This window comes from Phaseolus vulgaris, chromosome 1, assembly GCF_000499845.2.
Source record: "Phaseolus vulgaris cultivar G19833 chromosome 1, P. vulgaris v2.0, whole genome shotgun sequence".
Classification (NCBI taxonomy): Eukaryota; Viridiplantae; Streptophyta; class Magnoliopsida; order Fabales; family Fabaceae; genus Phaseolus; species Phaseolus vulgaris.
In genome coordinates, this window is record NC_023759.2 from 431,434 (window position 1) to 455,428 (window position 23,995).

A 23,995-nucleotide genomic window follows, 5' to 3' on the forward strand; every position below is an offset into this window, starting at 1 on the left:
CTAGAGAATACTGATGTTAAATGTATATTTTTGTGATATTAACATTTTAAAATATTTTATATGTTAAAATATTTGCAACCACACTTTGTTTTTTTATATAATTTTTGCAAAACCAAAGTTTTTTTAATCATAAATGAGCAACATATTATCTTTCATATACCTAATTTTTAACAATCTAAGTCCTTCCATCCCCAAAAGTTCTTGTACATGTTGTTGATGTTACTATATTAGTTGTTTATATAAATACATTGATATATAAACAATAATGTTTCTTATCTTTCACCAAGTTTTGTCAAAAATTCTGACTAGCTTTTCCGGAATCATTATCCCAATATTATTTTTCTCATCTCAATAATATTTTTTAAAAAAAGTATATATGGATTTTATATATTTTAAAGTAAATAAGATATATAAGTGTTTAAAAATATTTAATTTAAAATTTTATTATCATGAAAATTAACATTTAAAATTAGTATTTGCTGACATTTAAAAGCTGGTATTATTTAATAAATAAATAGCATAACATTATATACAATGGATTGCAAATTGATTGTTATTGATAATATTTTACTAGAGTTGATTTTTAACAAATTATAAGAGTTAGACGGATGTTGATTATTATGGTTGATATCTAAATATTGGTTCTCGTATTAATTCATCATTAATTATTAAATGATTTTTTTTATATCAATTAAATTAACATTAAATCAAATGTAAAGATAAAGTTAACATAAATTTAATTTGTATTATTTGGTTAATGTTAATAATAATAATAATAATTTTGTCTTCAATAAAAAATTTAACAATTATTGTCTTTATACCTCACACAACTATAAATACCCCCTCTTCATGCTTCTCATTTCAATAACAATACACATACACATCTTCAATTAAACTCCATAGTTAATTACCTTTAGTCATGGCTCTTTCTAAGTTCATACTTGCTTCCCTTGTTGTCTCGTTTCTCGTGCTTCATCTTGTTGATGCTCATCAATCGGTATAAAAGATTCAAATACTTTGCTTGTTTTGTTTTCTTTCTTTATTGATCATATCATATAACAATATGAACCAAAGTTAGGTTGATTTTCTTGAGTTGTTTCAACTAGGGTTAACTAACCAATTTATGCATGATTTTGGGGGAACCGTAGGTGCAAGAACAAATGCAAGGTTCTCTTTTTCAGCAGATAGGTAATACATATATACACATTTTTTTATGAACTAATAATTTGAAATTGAGTTAAGTATAATGAATACATGTTTTGATATTCAGACTGTAACCAAGCATGTGGTGTGAGGTGTCATTTATCATCTCATCCAAATCTATGCGAAAGAGCTTGTGGAACTTGTTGTCAACGCTGCAACTGCGTCCCACCTGGTACTTCTGGAAACCAAGAAATGTGTCCCTGCTATGCTAGGTTAACTACTCATGATGGCAAACGCAAGTGTCCTTAGACTACATCATGCATAAATTTCATATTATATAACGTGTTATTGAGTGAATTAATAATAATAATAATATTATTATTATTGAACCATTTTTTTTCAATTATTGTTGGATCATCGAGTATTCACTACGTGATTATGTGTATTAAGATACTACAAAATTAAGAACTACGTAGTGAATTTCAGATTACTTTTTCTTTATAAGGTGTATTTGTCTTCTTTGTAATGTTTCATCGTTATATCAATGAGAATTATTATTTGATGCTTTCATCATTTTATCTTATGATACCATCTTCTAGTGTTTGATTTTGTAATTAATATTTATTTTTTAAAATTATGTTGTTCTTAGCTCGCTAAATTCAGCATATAGAAGAAGCAGTCTTTTGAAAATAAAAAGTTGTTATGATAAAGTTCTTCACTAACGTAATTCATTTTTATTACCTCGAAACCAAACAAACATGGATCATTTCTTACACGTTTAAATAAAAATTGTTTTAATCATATATCATTAAAAATTACAAATATATCACTAATTGTTTTTTTAAAAAAATACACACGTGTGTATATATTATGACTACAATTTTTTTAATGTAAATAGATAATAAAAATAACAAAGATTAGTTGATAAAGTGTTGGATTATCTTCCTAGGTAAATCTGATTATTTTTTAGTCTGTTCAATTTAATAAAAAAATAATTGTGAGTTTCGATGAAAAACAATTTAACTTCTTTTTAAAAATAAAAAATAAAAACTAAAATTAAAAACAAAAGTAAAAAGCAACCAAACCTGGTTTTGTTTTTGTGTGCATTACATATGTTACATATGGAATAATTCCGAACACATATGACTAATTTTTTTTTTATATATTATCATCTATTTTTATGAATAGTTTTTTATTTATATTATCAGCTATTTATATGACTATATTTTTGTATATATACTATGAGCTATTTATATGACAAAATTAATATATAAAAAATAAGGTTTTTTCTCTTTCATCAGTTTTATTAAAAATTCTGTCTAGCTTTCAGAGATTGTCTGTTCTAATATTATTTTTCTCATCTCAATAATATTTAAAAATAATATATGGATTTTATATATTTTAAAGCAAATAAGATATATAAATACATTAAAGTCAATAAGAAACAATTAAAAAAAAGGTTGCTATTATTTAATAAATAAATAACGTTATATGGCATAGATTAAAATTATTATTGATGATAATTTATTGGAGTTGATTTTCAAAAGTTCACCCTATGTAGTGTTGAGTAGAGTTATGCAAATTTATTAAAGTTGGTTTTTAAATATTACCTCTCATATTAATTCATCATTAATTATTAACTTAATTTTTAATTAAAAAGTTTTGTATCAATTAAATTAACATTAAATCAAATATTAATTTCATTTATTAATGTATAATATGTTTTGATATTGATGGGAGTTGTAATTAATGAGATGTTCTGCTAGGATAAATGAATTGAAGAATAGAATATAGTAAAAAATGAGGTATAATATTGCTTTTCAAAATGTTTCGGATTTTGATATCATTTTAATTGCTCCTTTTGAGTAAATAGAAAATAAGTAATAAAAAAATAAAAAAATTAATTAAAAATTAATTTAATAATTAATGGTAAATTAATATGAGAATCCATATTTAAAAATCAACTTTAATAAATTAGCATAAATCTAACCAACACTATGTATAACTTTTAAAAATCAACTCTAATAAATTATCATCAATAATAATTGTAATCTATGACATATAAAGTTATTTATTTATTAAATAATATCTGCTTTTAATTATTAGAGAATACTAATGTTAAATGTGTATTTTGATGATATCAACATTTTAAAATATCTTATATGTTAAAATATCTCTAGCCACATTTGTTTTCTACTATAATTTTTGCAAAATCACAATTTTTTTACTCATAAATGAGCAACATATTATCCTTCATATACCTAATTTGTAACAGTTTGAGTCCTTCCATCACCAAAAGTTCTTGTAAATGTTGTTGATGCTACTATATGAATTGTTTGTATAACTACATTGATATATAACAAATATTTCTTATCTTTCACCAGGTTTTGTAAAAAATTCGAGTAGCTTTTATGGGATGATTATCCCAATACTATTTTTCTCATCTCAATAATATTTAAAAATAATATATATGGTATTTATATATTTTAAAGTAAATAAGATATATAAAAATATAAAAATATTTAATTTAAAATTTTATTTTAACATTTAAAATCAGTATTTGTTAACATTTAAAAGCTGATATTATTTAATAAATAACATTATATAATGGATTACAAATTGATTGTTATTGATGATAATTTATTAGAGTTTATTTTTAAAAATTTATTAGACTGAAACATATTCTGGTTATTTAAGTTGATATTTAAATATGGGCTCTCACATTAATTCATCATTAATTATTATATTATTTTTTAATTATTTTTTATATCAATTAAAATAATGCTAAATTAAATATAAATATAATATTAATTTAATTTGTATTATTTGGTTAATGCTAATAATAATAATAATAATTCTGTTTTTAATAAAAAAATACAAATTAACAATTATTGTCATCATTATAGTAATGATCACCTTCTCTTCATACCTCACACAACTATAAATACCCTTCTTCATGCTTTTCATTCCAATAACAATACACATACACATCTCCATCTAAACTCACAGTTACCTTTAGCCATGGCTCTTTCTAAGCTCATACTTGCTTCCCTTCTTGCCTTGCTTCTCCTGCTTCATCTCGTTGATGCTCATCAATCGGTATAAAAGATTCAAATACTTTGCTTGTTTTGTTTTTTTCTTTATCGATCATTTCATATAACAATATGAACCAAAGATAAGTTGGTTTTTTTAATTGTTTCAACTAGGATTAACTAACCAATTTATGCATGGTTTTGGGGAACTGCAGGTGCAAGAACAAATGCAGGGTTCTCTTCTTCAGCAGATAGGTAATACATATATACACATTTTTTTATGAACTAATAATAGAAATTGAGTTAAGTATAATGAATACATATTTTGATGTTCAGACTGTAATCAAGCATGTGGTGTGAGGTGTAGTTTATCATCTCATCCAAATCTCTGCGAAAGAGCTTGTGGAACTTGTTGTCAACGCTGCAACTGCGTCCCACCCGGTACTTCTGGACACCAAGGAATGTGTCCATGTTATGCTAGGTTAACTACTCATGATGGCAAACGCAAATGCCCTTAGGCTTCATCATGCATAAATTTAATATTATATATATAACGTGTTTTTGAGTGAAGTAATAATATTAATACTTTTGAACCATCAAGTCTTCACTACGTGATTATGAGTATTTAGATAGTACAGAATTAAAATTAAGTACTACGTTGTGAATCTTATTTTTGATTACTTTTCTTTCATAAGATGTACTTGTCTGTCTTGTAATGTTTCATTGTTATATCAATGAGAATTATTATTTTATATTTTCGTCATTTTATTCATAGTAATTCCCTCTATGATACCATTTTTTCGTATTTAATTTTGTATTTAATATTTATTTTTTTAAATTATATTGTTCTTAACTAGCTAAATTCAGCGAAGGAGTCTTAAAAAATAAAAAATTATTATAATAGAGTTCTCACTAAGGTAATTCATTTTCAACTTTTCGAAACTAAACTAAACAAACATTGGATAAAAAAAATGTAGAGAAATATTTCTTTAAGAAATGGTTAGAGCACAATAAAGGAAATCAAATGTGAACAAAGGCATATCAGGAAAAAAAAATTATAAATATTTTAAAAAATAAAATTAGCTTTCTTTTATAATAATAAAAATGAAATTTTTTATATGATTTATCAAATTTTTAATTTATGCATAAATTAAATTTATTTTTCTCTCTTTTAAAATTATTATAAAGAAGTATATTCTAACTTCCTAAACTTTTCGGTATAGCTAGCTAAAAAATCATCATTTAGACATCTTGTTTTTTTATTAAAAAAAATAAAAACTGGTTTCTTCATTATCTCTAAGAAATTCAAATTTAGAATTTTCAAAATCATTCTGCGTAAACAATTGTGGTTTTTAAAGATATTTATTTATGTTATTAAAAGGGAATTAGGTTGGAAGAAGTTGTTTGTGGGTGAGGGTGACAAAAACCTGCACCAAGTTATGGTAATCAACATTACTAGCCCCCATATTGGAATGGAGGAATATCTTGTAAAACTAAAAAGAAAATCATTAAATATTTTTTTAAAAAAATAAAAAATAATTATTTATTATATTAATTAAATTAATTTTTTTTTTAAAATAATTTTTTTTTATATTTAAATTTTTTATTATTATTAATGTTACCTCCAATTTTGGTCAGATAAGTTGCTTAAAAGAAATCATTGTTCAAGACTCAAGACTTAACCCCAAAGGAAAGGAAAATAAATTTTCAGCTTGAAGCAAAGTGCAAAATTCTAACTTTGATTCATGATGTGATTGGGTCATTGACTCAATTACATTTTCAACAATTTCCCAAGTCCAAAAATTACATACATTGATGTAGATGCTGATATATAATTTGGATATATACCTCATTTACCACTCACCTAACTTTTTTAATTCATTTTTAAAAAATATATGATCTATAATTGTTTAATTTGAAGAAAATGTAATGATAATCAAAGATTTTTTTAAAATTACATGACTAAATTAATATATTAAAAGTAATGGTTTTTTTAATGTATCACTAGGTTTTATTCAGAAAATCTTACTAGCTTTTACGGAATCGTTTATCCCAATAATATTTTTCTCATCTCAATAATACTTAAATAAAAATAATTATATATATATATACTTTTTTATATTTTAAAGTGACAAGATATATATGTAAGTAGATAAAACATTTGATTTAAATTTTTACTATTGAAGGGCAAAGGATTTTGGTATAATAGCTAAGTAAGATCTGTCCAAAATTAATCTTTGTGTGCAAGTTGATTAGATGACTAATTTTATAAAGTAAAATCTTGGTTCACCAAAAAAATATGTATAGTTCTAAAAGTTTTAACTTTGATATATAATTAATATATAATTAAGTATCAACTTTTAGATGAATTCAACTATCTAATATTGCATCTTTAGAAAACATGTTTTTTTTCCTTTTGTATCTTTTAAGACATGAAAGAAAGAAGAGAAAAAATTTCTTGAAAACAAAGCAAGGTGAAACTTCACTTTAGTAACAAGTAACTATGTAGCACCAAAAGTGCATGATAAACAATCAAACTATTTTTTTTAGGTGTAACACAATAACTTTCTAGGAGGTTACCCATCTTAGTACTATTCTCATCCAAACATACTTAACTGCGAAATTCTGATGAGATCTAATACATTAGTGCTGAACAACCAAACTAATTTATATCGATATATAGAAGACAATAAAAGTGATTAATTAAGGACATTTGTGTCTTCCTCCATGAGTAGTCATATTTGCATAGCATGGACACTCTTCATAGTGACCATTAGTACCCGAAGGCACACAATTGCACCTTTCACAACATGTTCCACATGCCCTCTTGCATAGATTTGGTCTTGATGATAATTCACACCTTCTACTGCATTCACCATCACAATCTACATATATAACAAAAATACTTATCAAAATATGAACTATACAACATCAAAGATAAACCCTAAAGTTAACTCACTTATGGTTGGAGGTGAAGGAGAAGGGTTAGGACTTGGTCCCTCTACCATGTTCTTGATTACCTGTGATGTTTAAGAAAACAAAAACATCAAACAAGTCATTTTGAAGGTTGATTGGAAAAAACAAAGATAGAGGAAAAACACAATTTCAACCTAATAATATTTTTTTATCAGCAAATAATAAATGAATAAAAGTAGATATTTCAGAAATATTTCAATCTTTATACAGAATACACAAACGGTAAGAAAAAACATCTAACGTTTTATATATCTATGACACCCACTAACACTGATTTTAAATCATGCAGCACCAACTGCAATCACCAACGTAATAATATGATTTGTATGAAATAAAAAGTATTAAAAAATGTATTTTAAGTCTAACACAACCGACATATAAAGTGAAGTGAAGTTTTCATTCACTTATAAACTATGAAATGTCTTAAATCTATAATCGATGTGTGATTTTCAACTGAAAGAAAATTATATAACAATATATATATAAAAGAAAAATTTAGAGGTTTACCATTGAATCTGATTCTACAAGAATCACAATGACTTGAGAAATGAGGATTGAAGCTAAGAGAGCTTTGAAAATGGCCATGAGTTGAAGATGAGAATGAGAAGGCTTTGTGAGTTGTTATATGAATGAAGAGAGGAAAAGAAGTGTGGTTGTATTTATAGCCAAAGAGTTGCATGGAAGAGTTGAATGAGGGAAATGTTGTTGCATTTATTACCACGCGTTAAACACTTCTATTCCATTAAAGTGGTGGGTCCCCTTTTTCTTTTGTTAAAGTTTTAAATTATAAACGTCTTTGAGATTTGTAAAGTAATCAAAATTGTATTATTTTTTGCAAAAGAATAAGCAATACATGTATCCATGGTATGGAAGATTTGTAAAATTATGTCAAGTTTAATTTCTTAATGATTTGTAAAATTATGTCAAGTTTAATTTCTTAATGATTTGTAAACTTATGTGTTTTATTTATTAAAAGAAGTAAGTCTGAAAATTTGTGCCTATTCGTCAAAAGATACAAATATAAAATATATTTTTCACGAAAAAAAAACGGGTGCCCTTTTGTACAAAAATTTAAATTTAAATAGATTTGAAGTTTATACAAATATAGACCTATTTGATTTTAATTTATGCAAAGAAAAATTGTTAATTGTAGATTCTGATAATTTTGTTAGTATTCTTTTTGTTCTTACTCTTAATCATGGTCTGTTTAGCACTAGGAATTGAAAATAACAATTAAGATAATAAAAAATAGTTTATATTGAAATCATTACATTATTTTTTAAGAGTGTAGTAAAAAAACATTACACATAATTTATTTTGAATTTATCCCTGCGATAAATTTTATATTGCTAAACAATTTTTTTTATCATACGGACACGGATACAAAGATAAGTATAATTTTTAAAATGTAGGATATGGAGATACGAATCTATATATTATATAATTATGAATTATATAAATTGATAATAAAGACTTATGTGTACAAGTATGTTTTAGTTTTTCTTTTGTAATAGAAAGATGTTTCTTATGATTGGTTCAAATTAATTTGTTTTTTATTTTTACAATCATAATAAAAATTTATACAATAAATTTAAGTTTTTAGAAAATTAATATATTTTACTTTTTTAAAATTGTGTTAGAATCATACTAAAATAGTAAAAAATTCAATAAATATTTTTTGAATTAGACACTTCACTGATACGTGTTTTACAAAAATGAATTTCGATACGTGTATCTAACACGGACACACCCTTTAAAAGAAATATCAGAACCTCGTTAATTCTACCTGAAAAAAAAAATGTTGAACCGTGGACCGCTGAAGTCCAAAAGTCAAATTGAGGTAGGCTTCTATATTTTGGGCCAAGGACCCAACAAAAGAAGTTTCGAACAGGGCCCAAACTAAGAGTTCAGCAACATGTATGTTAGAGATTGGTCTAATGTAACTTCTATGGGTAACTTCTTAAATAAATAAAAATGAGATATGCTAAATAAAGATAAAACTTACCATTATAATCAGTTTTTCTTAAATTTTTATTAATATTAATGATTTAGTAAAATATATTAAGAGTAGCATTTTAACCTTTTCAGCTCAAAAAGTGTGGATTGAAGATTATACTATGGTGATTAATAATCTCTTCTTGTATATCTCATTGATTATACAAATGCTCTTTAATTGATTTATGAGAAAAATTTAACCTTTAACCATAGTAAGTGAGTTTAATAAATAATATCAAAGTTGAATTTAAATATTAATTACATTAAATAATAAAAAAGAAAGTTACATTATTCATATAAAAAATCTCGAACTTTAAGAAGTATTATGCTTTTGTTTCATGAACTGATTTAAAAAATTTGTAAAACATACCGATTTATGCTAAACTAAAAAAAGTTATTATGTAAATTAAATTATTTTATTTTGTGTTTCTGTCGACTAAATAAATTTGTCAGATTAACTCGTAATTTTTTTGGATAAATTCATTTTATAAAATAATAATTATATTTAAAATTAAAATATTTATTTATATTATATATATATATATATATATATATATATATATATATACACACGCACACTACAAAAAAAAATAATTGAATGTAATAATTTGAAATTTGACTTCAGTTCGAAAACTTTCTAACATTGGAAGTTTCTTATGTTATTTTATTGTCAGAAATTTTGGTAACGTTTGAAACTCCTTAATAAAACTTGAAAAATCACCACAAATTGTTCACATTGAGAAGTTGGCGTGGAATATGTGTTTGGAACCAATTTCTATAAAAATATAAAAAATGAAGAAAATAGCTTATGTATGAATTAAAAATATTTTTTTAAAAATCATTTAAACAAGTTTCTTACAAATTAATTTATACATACAATCATTTTAATTTTTTTTCTATTGAAGCTCTTGTTAAGAAAAACAGTGTCAAACAAAAATAAATCAACGCAGTTGAGGAGTTATCTTGACGAAAAAAGAGAGAATATTTTGGTGAATAAAGTGGTACAAGGAGTATTTTGGTAAATAACTTTTTTTTTATCATTATCATGAAAATTGAAATAAAAAAATAAAAAAATAAAAAGATAAAAAGAGAAAAGTGCAGTGTGAAAAATAAAGCAAAAAAGAAAGAAGCGAATTTCGAAATCCCAATAAGACAATATTGAAAAGACTTAGGTAACTACCTAACGGATTAAAGACGAAGAATCGCGATATGCTATTGATTTATGCGTCACTTCTTCAACTTACCCAAACCCTTCTTACTTTTTTTCCATCCAATCCTTTCTCACACTTCAATGTTCAATCAAAACTTACCATCACCATTTTCAACCCTCCTCTTTCCTTTCTTCAACCGATCAAATAATATAAATAAAAGTGATGATAAGTTCACAAGCATCACTATCTTACAAATAAATAAGAAGAGAGATAATTTTTTTTATTAAAATGAAATAATTTTAAGAATGATGATATATTGACAACCATACATCAGATTACAACTGGAAAGAGAAACAATTTTTTGTTGAAATGAAATAATTTTGAAATTATATGGGTCCAATCATAGTTGTAAATTGTTGCATTTCAATTTGCAGTTGTCAAAGTAACATTTTTCATTTTAAAATGATATTGTATCACATCACAATTATAAACTGACATTTTTTACTAGCTAGACAGTATTTTAAAAGAGTGATAATGATATGTTGATAACCATACACCAAATTACAACTGGAAAGAGAAACAATTATTTGTTAAAATGAATTCATTTTAAAATTATATGGATCAGATAACAGTTGTAAACGAATGCATTTCACTTTTTAGTTGTCAAAAATACCATTTTAAATGTACACATTACATCTATAAATAGACTTCTTTAATTCTACAGCGAGTTGTAAAGTGATATATTTAACTATGCTATGGTAAAAGTAATATTTTTCAAATACTATAATTCACACTCTTTTTTTTCATTTTTTACTATAACCAAAGCTTATAATATCTATGCTCATTTAACCATGCCCTAGTGATGGCATGAAATTAATGTCCCAATTATTTATTTGTGTGACCCATTTATTTATTTTTTCACAATCATAACTAAACAAAATTATTATGAAGCACAATTTTTTGAAGAGTCTTCTTAGCATGGTTCTGAAATTCTGTTGTGGCACCCTTTTGTTGGAGGTTAGATCTTTGGCACTCTTCTTGTTCTGACTTTTGGGTGTGTTTTGCTCTGCAATATACCTTTACTTAAAAAAAGAACCTGATTCTCTGAACACGAGGCACCAATTACTTTCCCTGTCTTCTTTTCCACTGAACTCAACCAAAAACCAAAACCCAAAAACCAAAAACCAAAAACCAAAACCAACCACTGTGTTTGTAGTGTTAACATGTAAGCAAGTAAGCAACGTACAATCTCACTCCCTTTTTTTGTCTCTCTCAACCTTCCACTTCAACTTCACCGGACATTACATCAAACACCTTCCACCACTGAACCTTCTCTTTCACTTGTTACTATTATTATTATTGTTACAGATTATTGTTATTGTTCTTGTTCTTGTTTGTTTGTTATTTTTCTTGTTTGTTTCTCATTTTTCCTTGGAGAAATGGACAAAACGCGAAACGTGAGGCGTGGAAGCAGTGTGTTCTCAAACACGAACAAGAGACGACACAAACGCAAGCACAAACACAACCTCCTCGCTGGTAAATTACACAACACCAACTTTTTCTGCGCTACCGGACAAAACCTATTTTATGTTTGTCGCTTCTCCTGTCTTTTTTTTTTTTCTTAATCTTTACGATAACGAAGAGTCTGCTGCAGATAACGCTTGTGTTCTTGGTTTTTCTTTCCTTTTTTTTCCCTTCGTTCTTACCTATTTTGGTTTCTGAGGCGTAGTTTTCAGCCGTGGGGACCTTCGATTCTCGGAGAATTTGAAGAAGGAAAAGGTGAGAAGCTTGAGTGCGGTCGGAACGGCGTCGTCGAGCTTGCAAATGAGTTGCCATGTCGCTCAACAGCAACAAACACGTGACCCTTCTCCCACTCTCATTGCCACCACCAAGAGATTCAAGCTTCATAAGAATGTGTGTTCTTCTTGTTTTGTGCTTAATATTTTATTTCATTCCTTTTTTTTTTTTCAAGTAGAATTTTAGAAAAGAAAAGTAAGTTGAAAAAAATCAAACGAACTTTCTCTCTAATTATTTTTTCTTAAAGATAATTTTAATTTGTTTGTACACCATTTTGGAGAAGTGTATTTCAAATTTTTTCTGGTTGAGTCGCTAAAAGAAACTTACATGTTGCTTTTTCTTGTTGTTTTTCATTCAGAGCTAGAACTTTATGTATGTGGGTGATTACATTATTTTTGACGAAATTTTATTATATATATTATCGAGAACTGAAACTTCAATTTGAATGTAAAATTGATACTGAAAGCATATAACGAAGTGGGTATTTATTTATTTGCTTACTTTTTAGTTCGTGGATATTTTTTCTCACTTTGATGAGTTTGTTGTGTTTGGTTCTTTCTCTACTTTGAATGATATTTGCAGTTTTTTAATGACTGCAACGGTGTCTCTGTTCCACGGAAGCTACGTTCAGGTGCGTGAGTTTCAAATTCGAAACCAAAGCGTTTTTAATGTATGCATAATGCATAATATGCATTTTCCTCTGTAATTTCTCTTTTGTTGTTGATTTTTGGATTAGAGTTGAAGCAATCTCTGAGAAGGTTTTTTTTTTTTCCTGTTTGTTTGTTGCAATTGTTGGACCGCGGATTTGGTTTTGGTCTTTTTCTTTTACTTGTGAATTATTGCAATTGTTTTCTGAAAATATTGTGATTTGTTTTTTGTGTTTTGAAAATACACAGCCACGAAGAAACGGGGTCGCGAATCCATGTTACTTGATTCAGAAAAGGTGAAGAATAAGGTGGATGGAATGGAATATCTCAAAAAGGATAGTGTAAAGAAGTCCAAAGTGAGTGTTGTAAGTAAGACATCTGTGGGCTGTGTTTGCCAGTTTCAAAACTTCACACTTTTGCTTTGTTGGTTTAATTTCTCAGCATTTTCTGTCTTCACTTTTTGCTTGGAATTTTATGCTTTTGCAGAAACAAGGAATGAGACGACAATGGACCCCAAGAGAAGTTGTTTCTGGGCCCATCACAAAAGATGAGGAAGAGGTTGCTGAGACTCTCTATGCTTTGGCTGGAATGTTCCCTGACAATGACTCCAATCAAAATAGTAAGGAATCTTTGCCAGACAACTCATCAGTTTTGCAAAACTTGGAGGATAATGCTAGTGCTGCTCTTGCTCTTGAAGGTTATTTTTAATTCTCTCCCTTATTGGGGATTGTAAAACTATTTACGCATTCTTTTTTCATTCTCTTTATTATTCATTTTGGCATGGATTCTATTCTATCCTCAGCAACTATTCAGGGTGCAAGTCCTTGTTGTCATGAAAGTTCAACTGGAGAAGCTTCAAAAAAAAGTTGTTTGAATGAAGATCTTGGTCAAGAACAGCCTGACAGTACCACGATCTTGATGCCATCTCATGGCACTTCTCGAGCAGTAAATTCCCAGACCATGCCTAGTGTGATTGTTAAAAGTGAAAATGGCAACAAAGTTGCATTGCACGGCTCTGAGTTAAGCTTAGCAATGGGGTGGGTAATTTTTTTGTTGCATTCTGAAGTATCTGTACGGTTCAAGTCCTTTTTGTCTGTTGGTATTGAAATGCTTTATCATCATATTGCAGATTAAATATGCCCAGACAATCAAGGATTTCTCAGGTTGAGAGAAAGCCAGTCGTGGAATTTGAGGTGATGGACATTTCAACTTTTACAGTTTTTTGGGTCCTACCGTAACTTCTTATTTCTGAGCTAGTACACTTGTTTTATTGGTATTATTGGTTTGAATTTAGGCCAGAGACGTTGAATGCAAGCAACAACATATGATGAAGGAACAAAAAGGAAATGGTATGCTCTCTCATTATGGAAGATCAAATTGCCTTCTTGATATAGTTGATATCTCATTTTGGTGACTAAAGTTTTTTTACATTAATTTGGCTGATTCTCGAACTTCTTTTGTCCTTTTTACCAGAGGGCCTTGCACTGTGGCCAGACTTGTCTCTATTGGCACCAACTGGCCAGGCTTATCTTCAGTAAAGCTTCTTTCATTCTTCATTTTCTCCTAGTTAGATAGCTTGATCACTGTTTGTCCAATTCTTATAATTTTGATTCTTTCCAAGGTCTTCTGCTATTAAAGCTCCTGACTGTCTGGAAGCTGCAATCCGTGGCTCCAGACTGGATCTGATGGAAACTTCAGCTTGTTCGTCTAGTGGGAGGGTAAAGGACTAACAAATTTACTATCACTGCTGTTTTTGTTTGTCTTACACTTACCCGTATTATGTTAAAATCTCTTGATCCTAAATTGTGTACACTCCACTCAAACCATGTAGGTTTTTATTCCTAAGAGATCGTGGAAGAAATGTGCAGCTCATGTTCACATCAGTCATATAATCCAGAGTTTAGAGAAGATGCCAAAAAGACATGTTATAAAAGAAACTAAGCTTTTTGACTGTCATCAACCGAGAGCACATGAAGGATCAAAGCGTGGAGTTCTTTTAGAAGCGCACAGCTTAAACGGAATGAAAAACGGAACTACTTTTACTGTGAGGAATCCTAATGAAAGTAAGAATATTATTCTCCAGCAGCAATGTCATTATCGAGAGATATCACAGTCTGCTTCAACACCTGTGGTGTATGGCCCTCAAAAGCAAGTAAGCTTAAGGTTAATTTTGGTGATGATGCCACCCCTTGACATCCCTCTTGCTCATGCACTAATGATTATCCTTATTATGCAGAATTTCAATTTCTTGTCCCTGTCAGCAGGAAATAATGGGTTAAAGGTCCATAATAATAATAATTGTAACAAAATTGGAAGCAGGTTGGAACCATTATCAAAATTGCAAGTGCCTTATTTTCAGTCACTAGCACAGCAGCATGGGGTGGTCATGCCGATTCCTGTGGCTCAGAGTCAGTATGCCTCCACTTCTTTCCTTGATCAGCTTTCTGTGGCAGGACCACAGGTATTAAATATCTCTTTTGTTGGAAGAGCAATGTCATTAAAGTATTATTAATCCAATAAAATGGACTCGGAAACATAAGGTCCAACTTTGGTAAAAATAGCTTAATGTGATTATCTATATGAAATGAGGTGGCTACAGTTCATTGCTAGTAATGAATTGAACAAAACTAGCGTGCAATTTAATATCTCATAAATATGCCACCCTTATTGTCCTACTAATATTGTCACATAATGGTTTAATTGAGTGCAGGTTCGGTTGCAGCAACCTCATTATTTTGGTAACCCGTTATGTGGGACTAATTATAGTTCAACGCTCTCACATAAACAAGATCACCGAAGCTTTTGGGGGTTGCAACAAGCAGAGCAAAGTAGGTCCACAGTAAATTTCAGTATAATGAGGACCCAATTTCCTAGTTGGCAAAGTGGAAGGCATGACTCTAATGCTATGAGTCCGTGTTCCCAAGCCATTCATCCCTGTCCCTCTGCATCACAAGATATGTTGGTACCTAAGGTTTCTTCAATCCCTGGGCAACAGAAGCCGCTCCTTGCACCCTTCCAAGACAAATGGACCAGACCTTCTTCATCTCCCTTCATTATGTGAAGAAATTAGAGACACACTCCCAAGTAGTGCGACAATGTGACTGCCAAATCGATTGTAAAGTCATGATGAGCAACATAAATACGATTCATTGTTTTATATTTCTACACGCGCAGCTTCTAGAGCTACACCCTTCATGTTAAAAGTAGAACAAAACTCTTTATTTGCACTAAGATATCCCCAACCGATAGTATGTGTCTAATTCATTGCAAGACGTAGAGAGCAGCACAGAACTAGTGTAGCAAGACATCAAACTTAGAAGGATTGCCCCCAAATCTTTTTTCATTTTGCAGGACACTAGCATCATCTAACTGAAAATAAAACACCAGTATTTGTTCCCTGATGGCTCATCTGTACCATCAAAGTCAATCGATTTTCATTGCTTATATACTACAATTGTCCGGTTATATTCCATTAAGTGTTTTACAAACTGTCAAGACGAGCAAAGAAAAAAAAAACAGAAATAGACAATAAAAGAAAGGCTAGTGAAAACCCTGATTTGATGAATGTCTTACAAATATAAACATAAGCCGAGTAAGATGCGTAGGTAAAGGGTACCGATTACACGGCTCAAGAAAAAATATTTTCAAAATTCTGTATCACAATTGAAATACAAGAATTACGCCAAGGGCAAGAGCAGGTCAACGAAACCTCCAAACTTCTATGACTGCAGAAAATTAATGCATCACTCCAGTTTTTCTAATTCCCCCATTCTCTCAATGATAGCCTGCGACCACAAAAACAAGTTTTGTTATCGAATTGAGGTTTTCGGTTCCACGGACTTTATAGCTAAGTAAAAAAAATTACTCACGAAACAGCATTGTAATAAGCGGAGAAACGTGTTGGAAAAAGTTATGGAAGTAGACAACTATGCCTTAAATCATAGTGTATAACAGCAGCAGCCACACATCAAGTGCTTAGTAACCCAAAAGATGCATACCTTCTTGCTTGTTTCTTGCAGTTCACCCGCTAGAATGAATTCATCAAGTATAAGATAGACCTTCAAGATACAATGGTAAAATAAATAAGCAATAAAAAATAGTAATAATAATCTCAAGGAAGAAAATACGATCAATAATATGGTGGGCAATAAGTACTCCAAACCTAACACTAAGCCACCACTCAGAAAGAAAAACAAAACAGCGATCAATACAAATCGTTATGTTAGACATACATACATCCACTGGAGGATGCTAGTGTATACAAAGGATGGTATTACATATTGATTATATTCTTGGGTTTTCCACAGGTATCCTCCATTGGAGGTAATTCTGTCTGAGACAGTGCAGTTAAATAAACAATGTAGCACACTGATCATTGCTGGCTATGGTTTGTAAATATTCTAATATAAGCTCAAGAATATGTGCGGCAGAAGAAAACAATTAATAGCAATACTGTGACTAGAAACTAAGGCTGATAGACATCTACATCCACATAAACAGTCACACAATTATTTTACTGAAAATAAACCATAAAAAACAAACACAGGAGTGGGATTAGAACACAATTGTAGAGGAAAAATAAGATGAATAATAAACAAACCTTATGGAAGTTAAAAACCAAATCAAGCTCACACACATTGCTGAAGAAGTGATCCAGTATTTCCACAAACAAATGAATGCACTCTAAGTATGCCAATTCATTATCAGTGATATCAACACAGAGTGAGAAAAATAAGCCAGCGTATCGCCTGTATATTATCTTGTGCGTACGAAACTGCAAGACACGTTACCATCGAACGGTAAGAACACCGACAAATAAACGGCGTAACAATTCAGACAACCTAAGAGCAACAGAATCAGAACCTCGTCGCCGTTCCATAACATCAATCAATAATCGGAGAAATAACAAATTACATGATAACCAAAATGGCGGAGAGAAAATTGACCTCGACGAAATTGGTGTACTTAGGGTCTCTGTTTACGACGAGTCGATGAACCTGAAAAATTGAGGGAAAATTAGGTTAAGGAGTTGTTTGTTGAAGGAATAAGAAGTGGAATCGCGTTGTTGTTACCTCGTATTCGACCTTGTGCTTCTCGGAATCCTCAAGAGGAACGTAGTATTTGGCAAGACGAGTCTTGCCCTGTCTGTTCTGCAACAGAATGAATCGGATCTGCGAACACGAAAAGGGGAAAACAATTTACAAAAATGAAATCGAAAATTTGGAATGAAAGCGATTATGATTATGAGAAATTACCATTTGCGACGATGAATTAGGGTTGCTGAAAGAGGTGAATTGTGGAATGTATCTGAGCTTCTTCGTTCAATGTGAAGTGCGAGAGACGAAGAAGATGATCATTCCAACGACTTTACTTTGAAACTCTCTCTCTTTTATTTATTTATTTATTTTTATTATTTTTATTTTGTTATTGCGATGCAGCTAGCGTGTAATGACGCAGACGAGAGAGACAAGGGTTTTGCCCATACTTCACTTTCTTCAAGTTTCAACATTCAAATTAATTTCGAATAAACACTTCCAATTATCACTTTAAATTAATTCATTACATCCTAATCTCATTTTTATAATTTAGTTTTTGTAATAAAATAGCTTTTTTTTAATCTAAAATATTTGTTTTTATTCCTTTAAAACATGTAAATTTTGGTTTCGTCATTTTAACTTATTTTTATCTGTTTGTAGTTTTAATGTTTTTGTCTAAATATTTATTATTAGATGGATAAATAAATTTAACTAATACTTTAATGGATTCAATTGTAACAAATATCAAGTGAGAATACAGACAGAATAAATGTTGAGAAATGAAAATGAAAACATAAAAATTAAAATAAGAATTTACTTGTTTTAAAAGAAAAAAATTCCTTAACTTGTTTTTTTTTACAATAACTGTTGTAACTTTTACAAAAGTTCTATATTTATTTTCACGTGTCTTTCTAATAATATATCTTTATATATATTACAGAAAATAATTCTTTATTAAACTTTACTTATTTTTTTGACTAATTTGAACCATATTCATCTTTGAACTAACAAGAAGAGACTTGAATAATAATTTACAGAGAGTTCAAATTTCAATGCAACAATTGAAAAAAAAAATCCTCAACCAACCACTGAAGAGACATCTTTTCCTCTCCCATGCACCAAAGGTAAAATCTTGTAGTTGGATTCTTCTATGGATTTCTTATTCTCACCCCAAATGCACCATCAAGGGGAACAGGTATCAACAATTACATGCATGCTACATAAACTAAGAATGTTTATTTCCATAATGATTAAAGGTAAATGCCCTATAAATCTTGTTTGTAGATGGAGTTTGAAGCAGCCAACAGAGCAGAGCCTATGCCAGAACCATCTTTTGTATGTTCTATCACCACATTGTTTGAGTTTTCTGTCCCTAGCAGCTCTTTCACTGAATCTTGCAAATAAGCCCTGTATTGAGGATACTTTTCGTATAAGCCACCATCTATGGCAACAACACTTCTCTTCCCATTGCCAAAGATGAGACCTCTCTGATCCTCTTCCATTTTCTGTAGAATCCCCACAATTCCTGCACCAGCTAACCTCCCACCTCTCTTTACAATAGTCTCACAAACCTCTAAAACTGTTTTTCTTTCACTTAAATTGGATTCAACCTGAAGAGAATGAGCCAATGTCAGCAAAACAGAAAATGAAAAACATAGTGAATGAGTATTATATGCAATATTTTAAGTAGATATGATAGAAACACATGGCTCATTCTTGACAGCATCATCTTGAAAATTTGATCAACAAGGACATTTTTTCTCCATTTTTACTCAAGCTTTTAGATAAAATATATTTTGAAGAGTTAATTTTAAAGAAAGTACTATTGAAAGAATGAGTTTTATAGTTGGATTATAGAATAAACAAATGGTGCTTCTTTAAACTACCATTATAGTTCTCTTGGGAAATTATGATCTTCTTTCTTTGTCCATGAAAGAAACTATTCGTGAGTAACTTAGTAATGTTGAGTTATGGAACAGGTGCTTAAACTGCATTGCCATCAATATAGTTTTGGACAACAATTTTTTACCCCTAGTATATCATAGAGGAGGGACCCAGCTGCATGTAAATCGCCAGAAAAGTCTTGCTGCATGGCACACAGATCTGGGGTCCTGTTAAATTTATATAAAGGCATATTTCAGTTTGAATATAGCTCAAGATTCTGGAGCTGAAAATATACCTTAACAAGTGTAACATGTATGAAAATTGGCATGCATTAATATATACTTTGGAGAAGGAATAATGGGGACAAAATTATAAATGGTAAAGGGAAATTAGAACTATGTCATAGAGTGACTGTCATATGATTTCTCCTCTGATTTTAACTGAAATAAAATTTACCCGAGTATGAATGGTGTAGATAGTTTTTGTGGGACAGATTTGCCAAACAAACCCTCCTCTTTAGTCATTTTGAGTAGCACTCGTCTAACAATTTCGCCTAGATACAGTCCTGAGATTGTCTTTTCAAAGATCTGCCAAGTAATAAGAAGAGGACCAATGACTCTTCTACTTGATACTTTGTCAGAAGAACATCTAAATAACAGTGAAGATGGTTCAAAAATTTACCTGCTCACCTGGATTGATGGTAGCTGCATCCATTTCCCTGTCAAACTCGGTTGAAGGAAGACTGTTTGAGAAAGCTCCCCACTCAGTGCTAATGATCTGAATCAATGAATGCTTTTCTCAGATTAAGATGATCTTGTTCATCTATAGCATTAATATGAAAAAGAAAAGGAGAGTAATGAAGTCTATATGAACCATTTTGCCAGAAGAAGAGGCATGACCCTGTAACTTAGGAATGACACTGATCTGCTCAACATAGCAAGCGTTGGTTCCAGTACCCAAAATGACAGCAGCCACAACATCATTGTCCCAGTATTCTGCTCCAGCTAATGTTCCCACAGCATCATTCACCTATTAGGTACCCATTTTCTAAAATTATAGCACCACTCTATTGTTTGCACTTTGAGTTTAATTTTGACAAATTGACACATTGTATAACAAATTAGAAACTATTCACATATGCATTTTAAAGTAAATATCTAAAAAAGCAACAATTTTGAATTGTATTATATAACAATTCATCATTGGATCAATCCATTTTTGGTTTATTTCTTTAACTTCCTATAGAACTATTGACATTAAAATTTAAAACAACATACCAGAGCAGAAACTCGCATATCTATTCCTTGTCTTTCCATTGCCTCATTCAGACAAGCAACCACATCTCTTCCTGCCTGTGTAAAGAGTTTAAACATGCCAGAATTAGATTCATATATTTCAGTTACCATTTAACTATACCAAAACATAGAACTCTAGTTAATGATACTGATTAAATGACACAATTTACATTGCCCCTCACTAATGCACTTGAAAAATAGTGGCAATTTGTTTGAATTGAAGTTCTTCTGTGAATGAATGCACACCAAGTTAAATAATAGAGATTAGAGAGTGGCTCTGCAGTTGTGAAAGGTAGAAAAATGCATACTGTTCCAGAGACTGCAAAACCCTTTGTCCACTTGATTAGTATGCCAGAATCAATAGATGTCTGCTTGACAGGAAATGAAAACGCGAACCCAATCTCTCTCTTTCTTCCCGGTGATATATGAAATCTAGCATCCTCCTTCGACGCAAATTTTGCAACCCCCGAAGCAATGAAATCAAACAGCTCCTGCAATCAAACACAGGATCTATTTGGATCTTTTGATGACAAAAATAATCTTACCGATATTAAAAGTCATTCCTATCATCATGTATAAAAAGTGAACTTAACTCATCCTTAAAACCTACTTACAATCTATTAAACTCGAACACTCTTTTAAATGTCGTGTCCGTCACACACATATCGGACATGACACTGATACTCGTAAGACACATATCAGTGAATAGTATATAATTCAAAAAATATTTGTTGAATTTACATTTTAGAGATTATACTAGTCTCCATCGAGAACAAAATCATCTTACAAAGCAAATTTTAAATATAACTGAATGAGTTAGTTACCTGAGATGTAGAAGACATGAGGTGTTGTGGTATAGAAACTTGATCAAACTCCGTGTGGATGACACGCTCATCTTTCCCACCCAACTGCACCCTCAGCACACGGAAGTTGGTTCCACCAAGATCCAACGCATAAAACAACCCTTTCTCATTCCTTAGATGTCACAATCCAACCCAACACACATCAAATCGTTAACAATCACTCTAGCAATCCCAATGTAGGATTAACTCAATAATAAATGACGAACATGCCATATAGATATTGTCTTTCTATACTCTGATTTTAACATTTTTAATGGATGTGGGATCTAGAACCTTCACCAATATGGCAACCCAGAAAGGAAGGGAACATAACATAACATACCCAGTGGGAAGATTTTCAACATAGGTGGGTATCATGGGAAGCCCGGGCTCGGGCCCAAGCCCAAGCCCAAGCCCAGCTCGCATATCATCAGACATGGCTTTGGCCACTTGCTGAAGAAGGGGCAGAGGAGTGGCACACTCGTGTTTCAGTTTCGTCAATATTCTCGTTGGGGTAACTGACACGTCAGATCGGAGAGCCACAATGAAACTCCGCCGTGGCGTCCGTGGAAGATAGGAGCCTGCGGCGGAGGAAGTGGCGGCAGCGACTGTAACAGACATCATGTTTGTTTCGCTCTTTTTTGCTGATGCAACACATTCTTCATGTGACCAAAAACATTGCACTAGTTAAAGTCATTTATTTGTTCTGTCTCTCTCTCCTTCACCTTTTCAGTCACAAGATGGTTATGTTTTAGAGAAAAGTTTATTTAACACCATCTACCCATTTATCCAGTAAAAAAAAAATATTTAACAAATACTTATAATAATATTTTAAATTAAAAAATAAATAAAAATATTAATTTATTAAAGTGTGAAATGTGTGTTTAACTTTTAAGATAGTTAAACAGTGTTTATTATTGTTATTAATTATTATTGTTAGAACTATATTGATCATACTTACAAAAAAGTAATTTAAAAAAAAACTTACAAAAGAGGAGAATAAATTTAAAGTAAAATATTTAAGCTAAAGAAATATGAATATAATCTTCTAAGATATAAACAGAAGTGAATACAATTTTCTCTATATTAGATTAGTAAAATTTAGCTTTTTTTTACTGTAGAGAGAGATATATATAATTTTTTCATATTGTTAATGGATTTTATTGTTTCTAAAAACAAAAGGAAAAGTATATTACTTGTTCTGTTTTTAAAAAAAGAAAATTAATTTATTATTGGACAAAAAATTATAATTCTTGGTGATATCACTCATGCTAAACATATTTTTTTGAAAAAAGGTTGAAGTTTATTAGAAGGATTATGCCAAATATAATTCGTAATTAGCATAATTGATTTCATTTTTGTGATGTCTTTCTTTTTTTCTCTGGTCTTTTACTGACGATAAAGCCCAATTATTGCATTCATTATTATTTTTTCTTTCTACACCTCCATAACTTCTTGTGCCACCCCATACTAAATGTGAAAATACCGTTTTATTCTTTTTGTGCCACTCCCATACATAATCTAGAATATGTTTTTGGATCTGGAAGTGTTCTTTAGATTTATAAAATCTGGAACTCTTTTTTAGATTTGAAATAAGCCTATGAGTTATCTAATGCGGAAGCTAATCACACATCTGAAAAAAAAAAACTTCTGGATTACATAATCCGAAAACTAATATTATGTATAGAAAAGACTTATGAATTATGTAATCTGGAAACTAATTACAAAAGGCATCTGGATTACATAATCCGAAAGTTAATTTTGGATCTAGAAAAAAGACTTCCTAATTATGTAATCCGGAATATTAAAAAAGAGTATTTTTGAAATACAAAAAACTTATGGAGGTGGCACAAGAAGGTATGGAGGTGCAGGAAGAAGCAGCCTTCATTATTTTCTCTAATGGGCCAACCAAACCTTAAGCCCAAATCCAAGTAAAAACTTGGTGCCATCCAAATCCAGTGAAATATTGAAATTTAGTAAGGATATACTATTTTTTAGAAAATTAAATATATTTAAAACTAATATTTATATATAAAAAAAAACCTATCTGATTCTAAATAAATTTCCTCCCGTATATTTGTAGTTTCTAAAAAACACACTAAGAAAACAATTTTTTTTAATAAGAGAGAGAACAAACATTCTCAAGAATTTTACACAATTTAATTACCATATCTTACATCATTAAAATAAAATTTCA

The 23,995-nt window shown here is 30.0% G+C and overlaps 6 protein-coding genes across 7 annotated transcripts; 3 read left to right on the plus strand and 3 right to left on the minus strand.

Moving 5' to 3' along the window:
* Nucleotides 1-890: 890 nt before the first annotated feature.
* On the plus strand, nt 891-1,460 carry LOC137815397 (gibberellin-regulated protein 11-like). The gene is made up of 3 exons (XM_068618538.1): nt 891-997; nt 1,149-1,188; nt 1,271-1,460. Exons 1-3 carry the CDS (start codon nt 920-922, stop codon nt 1,450-1,452), a joined length of 300 nt encoding a protein of 99 aa, XP_068474639.1. The 5' UTR covers nt 891-919; the 3' UTR covers nt 1,453-1,460.
* Nucleotides 1,461-4,164: 2,704 nt separating this feature from the next.
* LOC137815398 (gibberellin-regulated protein 11-like) lies at nt 4,165-4,693 on the plus strand. Its single transcript, XM_068618540.1, has 3 exons — nt 4,165-4,242; nt 4,391-4,430; nt 4,512-4,693. The coding sequence occupies exons 1-3, from the start codon at nt 4,165-4,167 to the stop codon at nt 4,691-4,693; spliced, it is 300 nt and encodes a 99-aa protein (XP_068474641.1).
* Nucleotides 4,694-6,629: 1,936 nt separating this feature from the next.
* LOC137816336 (gibberellin-regulated protein 11-like) lies at nt 6,630-7,792 on the minus strand. The gene is made up of 3 exons (XM_068619432.1): nt 7,659-7,792; nt 7,135-7,195; nt 6,630-7,060 (listed from the first exon to the last, which is right to left on the minus strand). The coding sequence occupies exons 1-3, from the start codon at nt 7,734-7,736 to the stop codon at nt 6,879-6,881; spliced, it is 321 nt and encodes a 106-aa protein (XP_068475533.1). The 5' UTR covers nt 7,737-7,792; the 3' UTR covers nt 6,630-6,878.
* Nucleotides 7,793-11,155: 3,363 nt separating this feature from the next.
* On the plus strand, nt 11,156-15,906 carry LOC137816334 (uncharacterized). 2 transcript variants are annotated; one of them, XM_068619429.1, is made up of 13 exons: nt 11,156-11,833; nt 12,027-12,211; nt 12,677-12,725; nt 12,991-13,106; nt 13,228-13,438; nt 13,544-13,778; nt 13,871-13,934; nt 14,036-14,090; nt 14,215-14,275; nt 14,363-14,459; nt 14,573-14,893; nt 14,978-15,202; nt 15,452-15,906. In XM_068619429.1, the coding sequence occupies exons 1-13, from the start codon at nt 11,737-11,739 to the stop codon at nt 15,800-15,802; spliced, it is 2,067 nt and encodes a 688-aa protein (XP_068475530.1). In that variant the 5' UTR covers nt 11,156-11,736; the 3' UTR covers nt 15,803-15,906. The 2 variants fall into 2 exon arrangements, with proteins under 2 accessions (XP_068475530.1, XP_068475531.1); XM_068619430.1 differs by having other exon boundaries at nt 11,234-11,833; nt 12,991-13,097.
* A 364-nt stretch (nt 15,907-16,270) lies between these two features.
* Nucleotides 16,271-18,237, minus strand: LOC137816335 (AP-2 complex subunit sigma). Its single transcript, XM_068619431.1, has 6 exons — nt 17,997-18,237; nt 17,814-17,912; nt 17,688-17,738; nt 17,342-17,515; nt 16,740-16,799; nt 16,271-16,526 (listed from the first exon to the last, which is right to left on the minus strand). Exons 1-6 carry the CDS (start codon nt 17,997-17,999, stop codon nt 16,485-16,487), a joined length of 429 nt encoding a protein of 142 aa, XP_068475532.1. The 5' UTR covers nt 18,000-18,237; the 3' UTR covers nt 16,271-16,484.
* Nucleotides 18,238-18,775: 538 nt separating this feature from the next.
* On the minus strand, nt 18,776-22,539 carry LOC137816337 (hexokinase-2, chloroplastic). The gene is made up of 9 exons (XM_068619434.1): nt 22,142-22,539; nt 21,781-21,931; nt 21,265-21,447; nt 20,939-21,013; nt 20,535-20,690; nt 20,343-20,438; nt 20,118-20,248; nt 19,807-19,888; nt 18,776-19,387 (listed from the first exon to the last, which is right to left on the minus strand). The coding sequence occupies exons 1-9, from the start codon at nt 22,420-22,422 to the stop codon at nt 19,043-19,045; spliced, it is 1,500 nt and encodes a 499-aa protein (XP_068475535.1). The 5' UTR covers nt 22,423-22,539; the 3' UTR covers nt 18,776-19,042.
* Nucleotides 22,540-23,995: the final 1,456 nt, after the last annotated feature.

Excerpts from the sequence above, each read along its gene's own strand:
- LOC137816335 (XM_068619431.1), bottom strand. Across the intron at positions 17,739-17,813 it reads AGCACAAGGTCGAATACGAG|GTTCATCGACTCGTCGTAAA; the intron begins GTAACAACAACG and ends TCAATTTTTCAG. Across the intron at positions 17,516-17,687 it reads AGTACACCAATTTCGTCGAG|TTTCGTACGCACAAGATAAT; the intron begins GTCAATTTTCTC and ends CGTGTCTTGCAG.
- LOC137816336 (XM_068619432.1), bottom strand. The coding sequence starts at position 7,736 with ATGGCCATTTTCAAAGCTCTCTTAGCTTCAATCCTCATTTCTCAAGTC. Across the intron at positions 7,196-7,658 it reads TTGTAGAATCAGATTCAATG|GTAATCAAGAACATGGTAGA; the intron begins GTAAACCTCTAA and ends TAAACATCACAG. Across the intron at positions 7,061-7,134 it reads TCCTTCACCTCCAACCATAA|ATTGTGATGGTGAATGCAGT; the intron begins GTGAGTTAACTT and ends TTATATATGTAG.
- LOC137815398 (XM_068618540.1), top strand. The coding sequence starts at position 4,165 with ATGGCTCTTTCTAAGCTCATACTTGCTTCCCTTCTTGCCTTGCTTCTC. Across the intron at positions 4,243-4,390 it reads TCGTTGATGCTCATCAATCG|GTGCAAGAACAAATGCAGGG; the intron begins GTATAAAAGATT and ends GGGGAACTGCAG. Across the intron at positions 4,431-4,511 it reads TTCTCTTCTTCAGCAGATAG|ACTGTAATCAAGCATGTGGT; the intron begins GTAATACATATA and ends TTTGATGTTCAG.
- LOC137816334 (XM_068619429.1), top strand. The coding sequence starts at position 11,737 with ATGGACAAAACGCGAAACGTGAGGCGTGGAAGCAGTGTGTTCTCAAAC. Across the intron at positions 12,212-12,676 it reads GATTCAAGCTTCATAAGAAT|TTTTTTAATGACTGCAACGG; the intron begins GTGTGTTCTTCT and ends TGATATTTGCAG. Across the intron at positions 13,107-13,227 it reads AGAAGTCCAAAGTGAGTGTT|AAACAAGGAATGAGACGACA; the intron begins GTAAGTAAGACA and ends ATGCTTTTGCAG.
- LOC137816337 (XM_068619434.1), bottom strand. The coding sequence starts at position 22,422 with ATGATGTCTGTTACAGTCGCTGCCGCCACTTCCTCCGCCGCAGGCTCC. Across the intron at positions 21,448-21,780 it reads TCATGTCTTCTACATCTCAG|GAGCTGTTTGATTTCATTGC; the intron begins GTAACTAACTCA and ends GTTTGATTGCAG. Across the intron at positions 20,249-20,342 it reads CCATCAATCCAGGTGAGCAG|ATCTTTGAAAAGACAATCTC; the intron begins GTAAATTTTTGA and ends ATTACTTGGCAG.
- LOC137815397 (XM_068618538.1), top strand. The coding sequence starts at position 920 with ATGGCTCTTTCTAAGTTCATACTTGCTTCCCTTGTTGTCTCGTTTCTC. Across the intron at positions 998-1,148 it reads TTGTTGATGCTCATCAATCG|GTGCAAGAACAAATGCAAGG; the intron begins GTATAAAAGATT and ends GGGGAACCGTAG. Across the intron at positions 1,189-1,270 it reads TTCTCTTTTTCAGCAGATAG|ACTGTAACCAAGCATGTGGT; the intron begins GTAATACATATA and ends TTTGATATTCAG.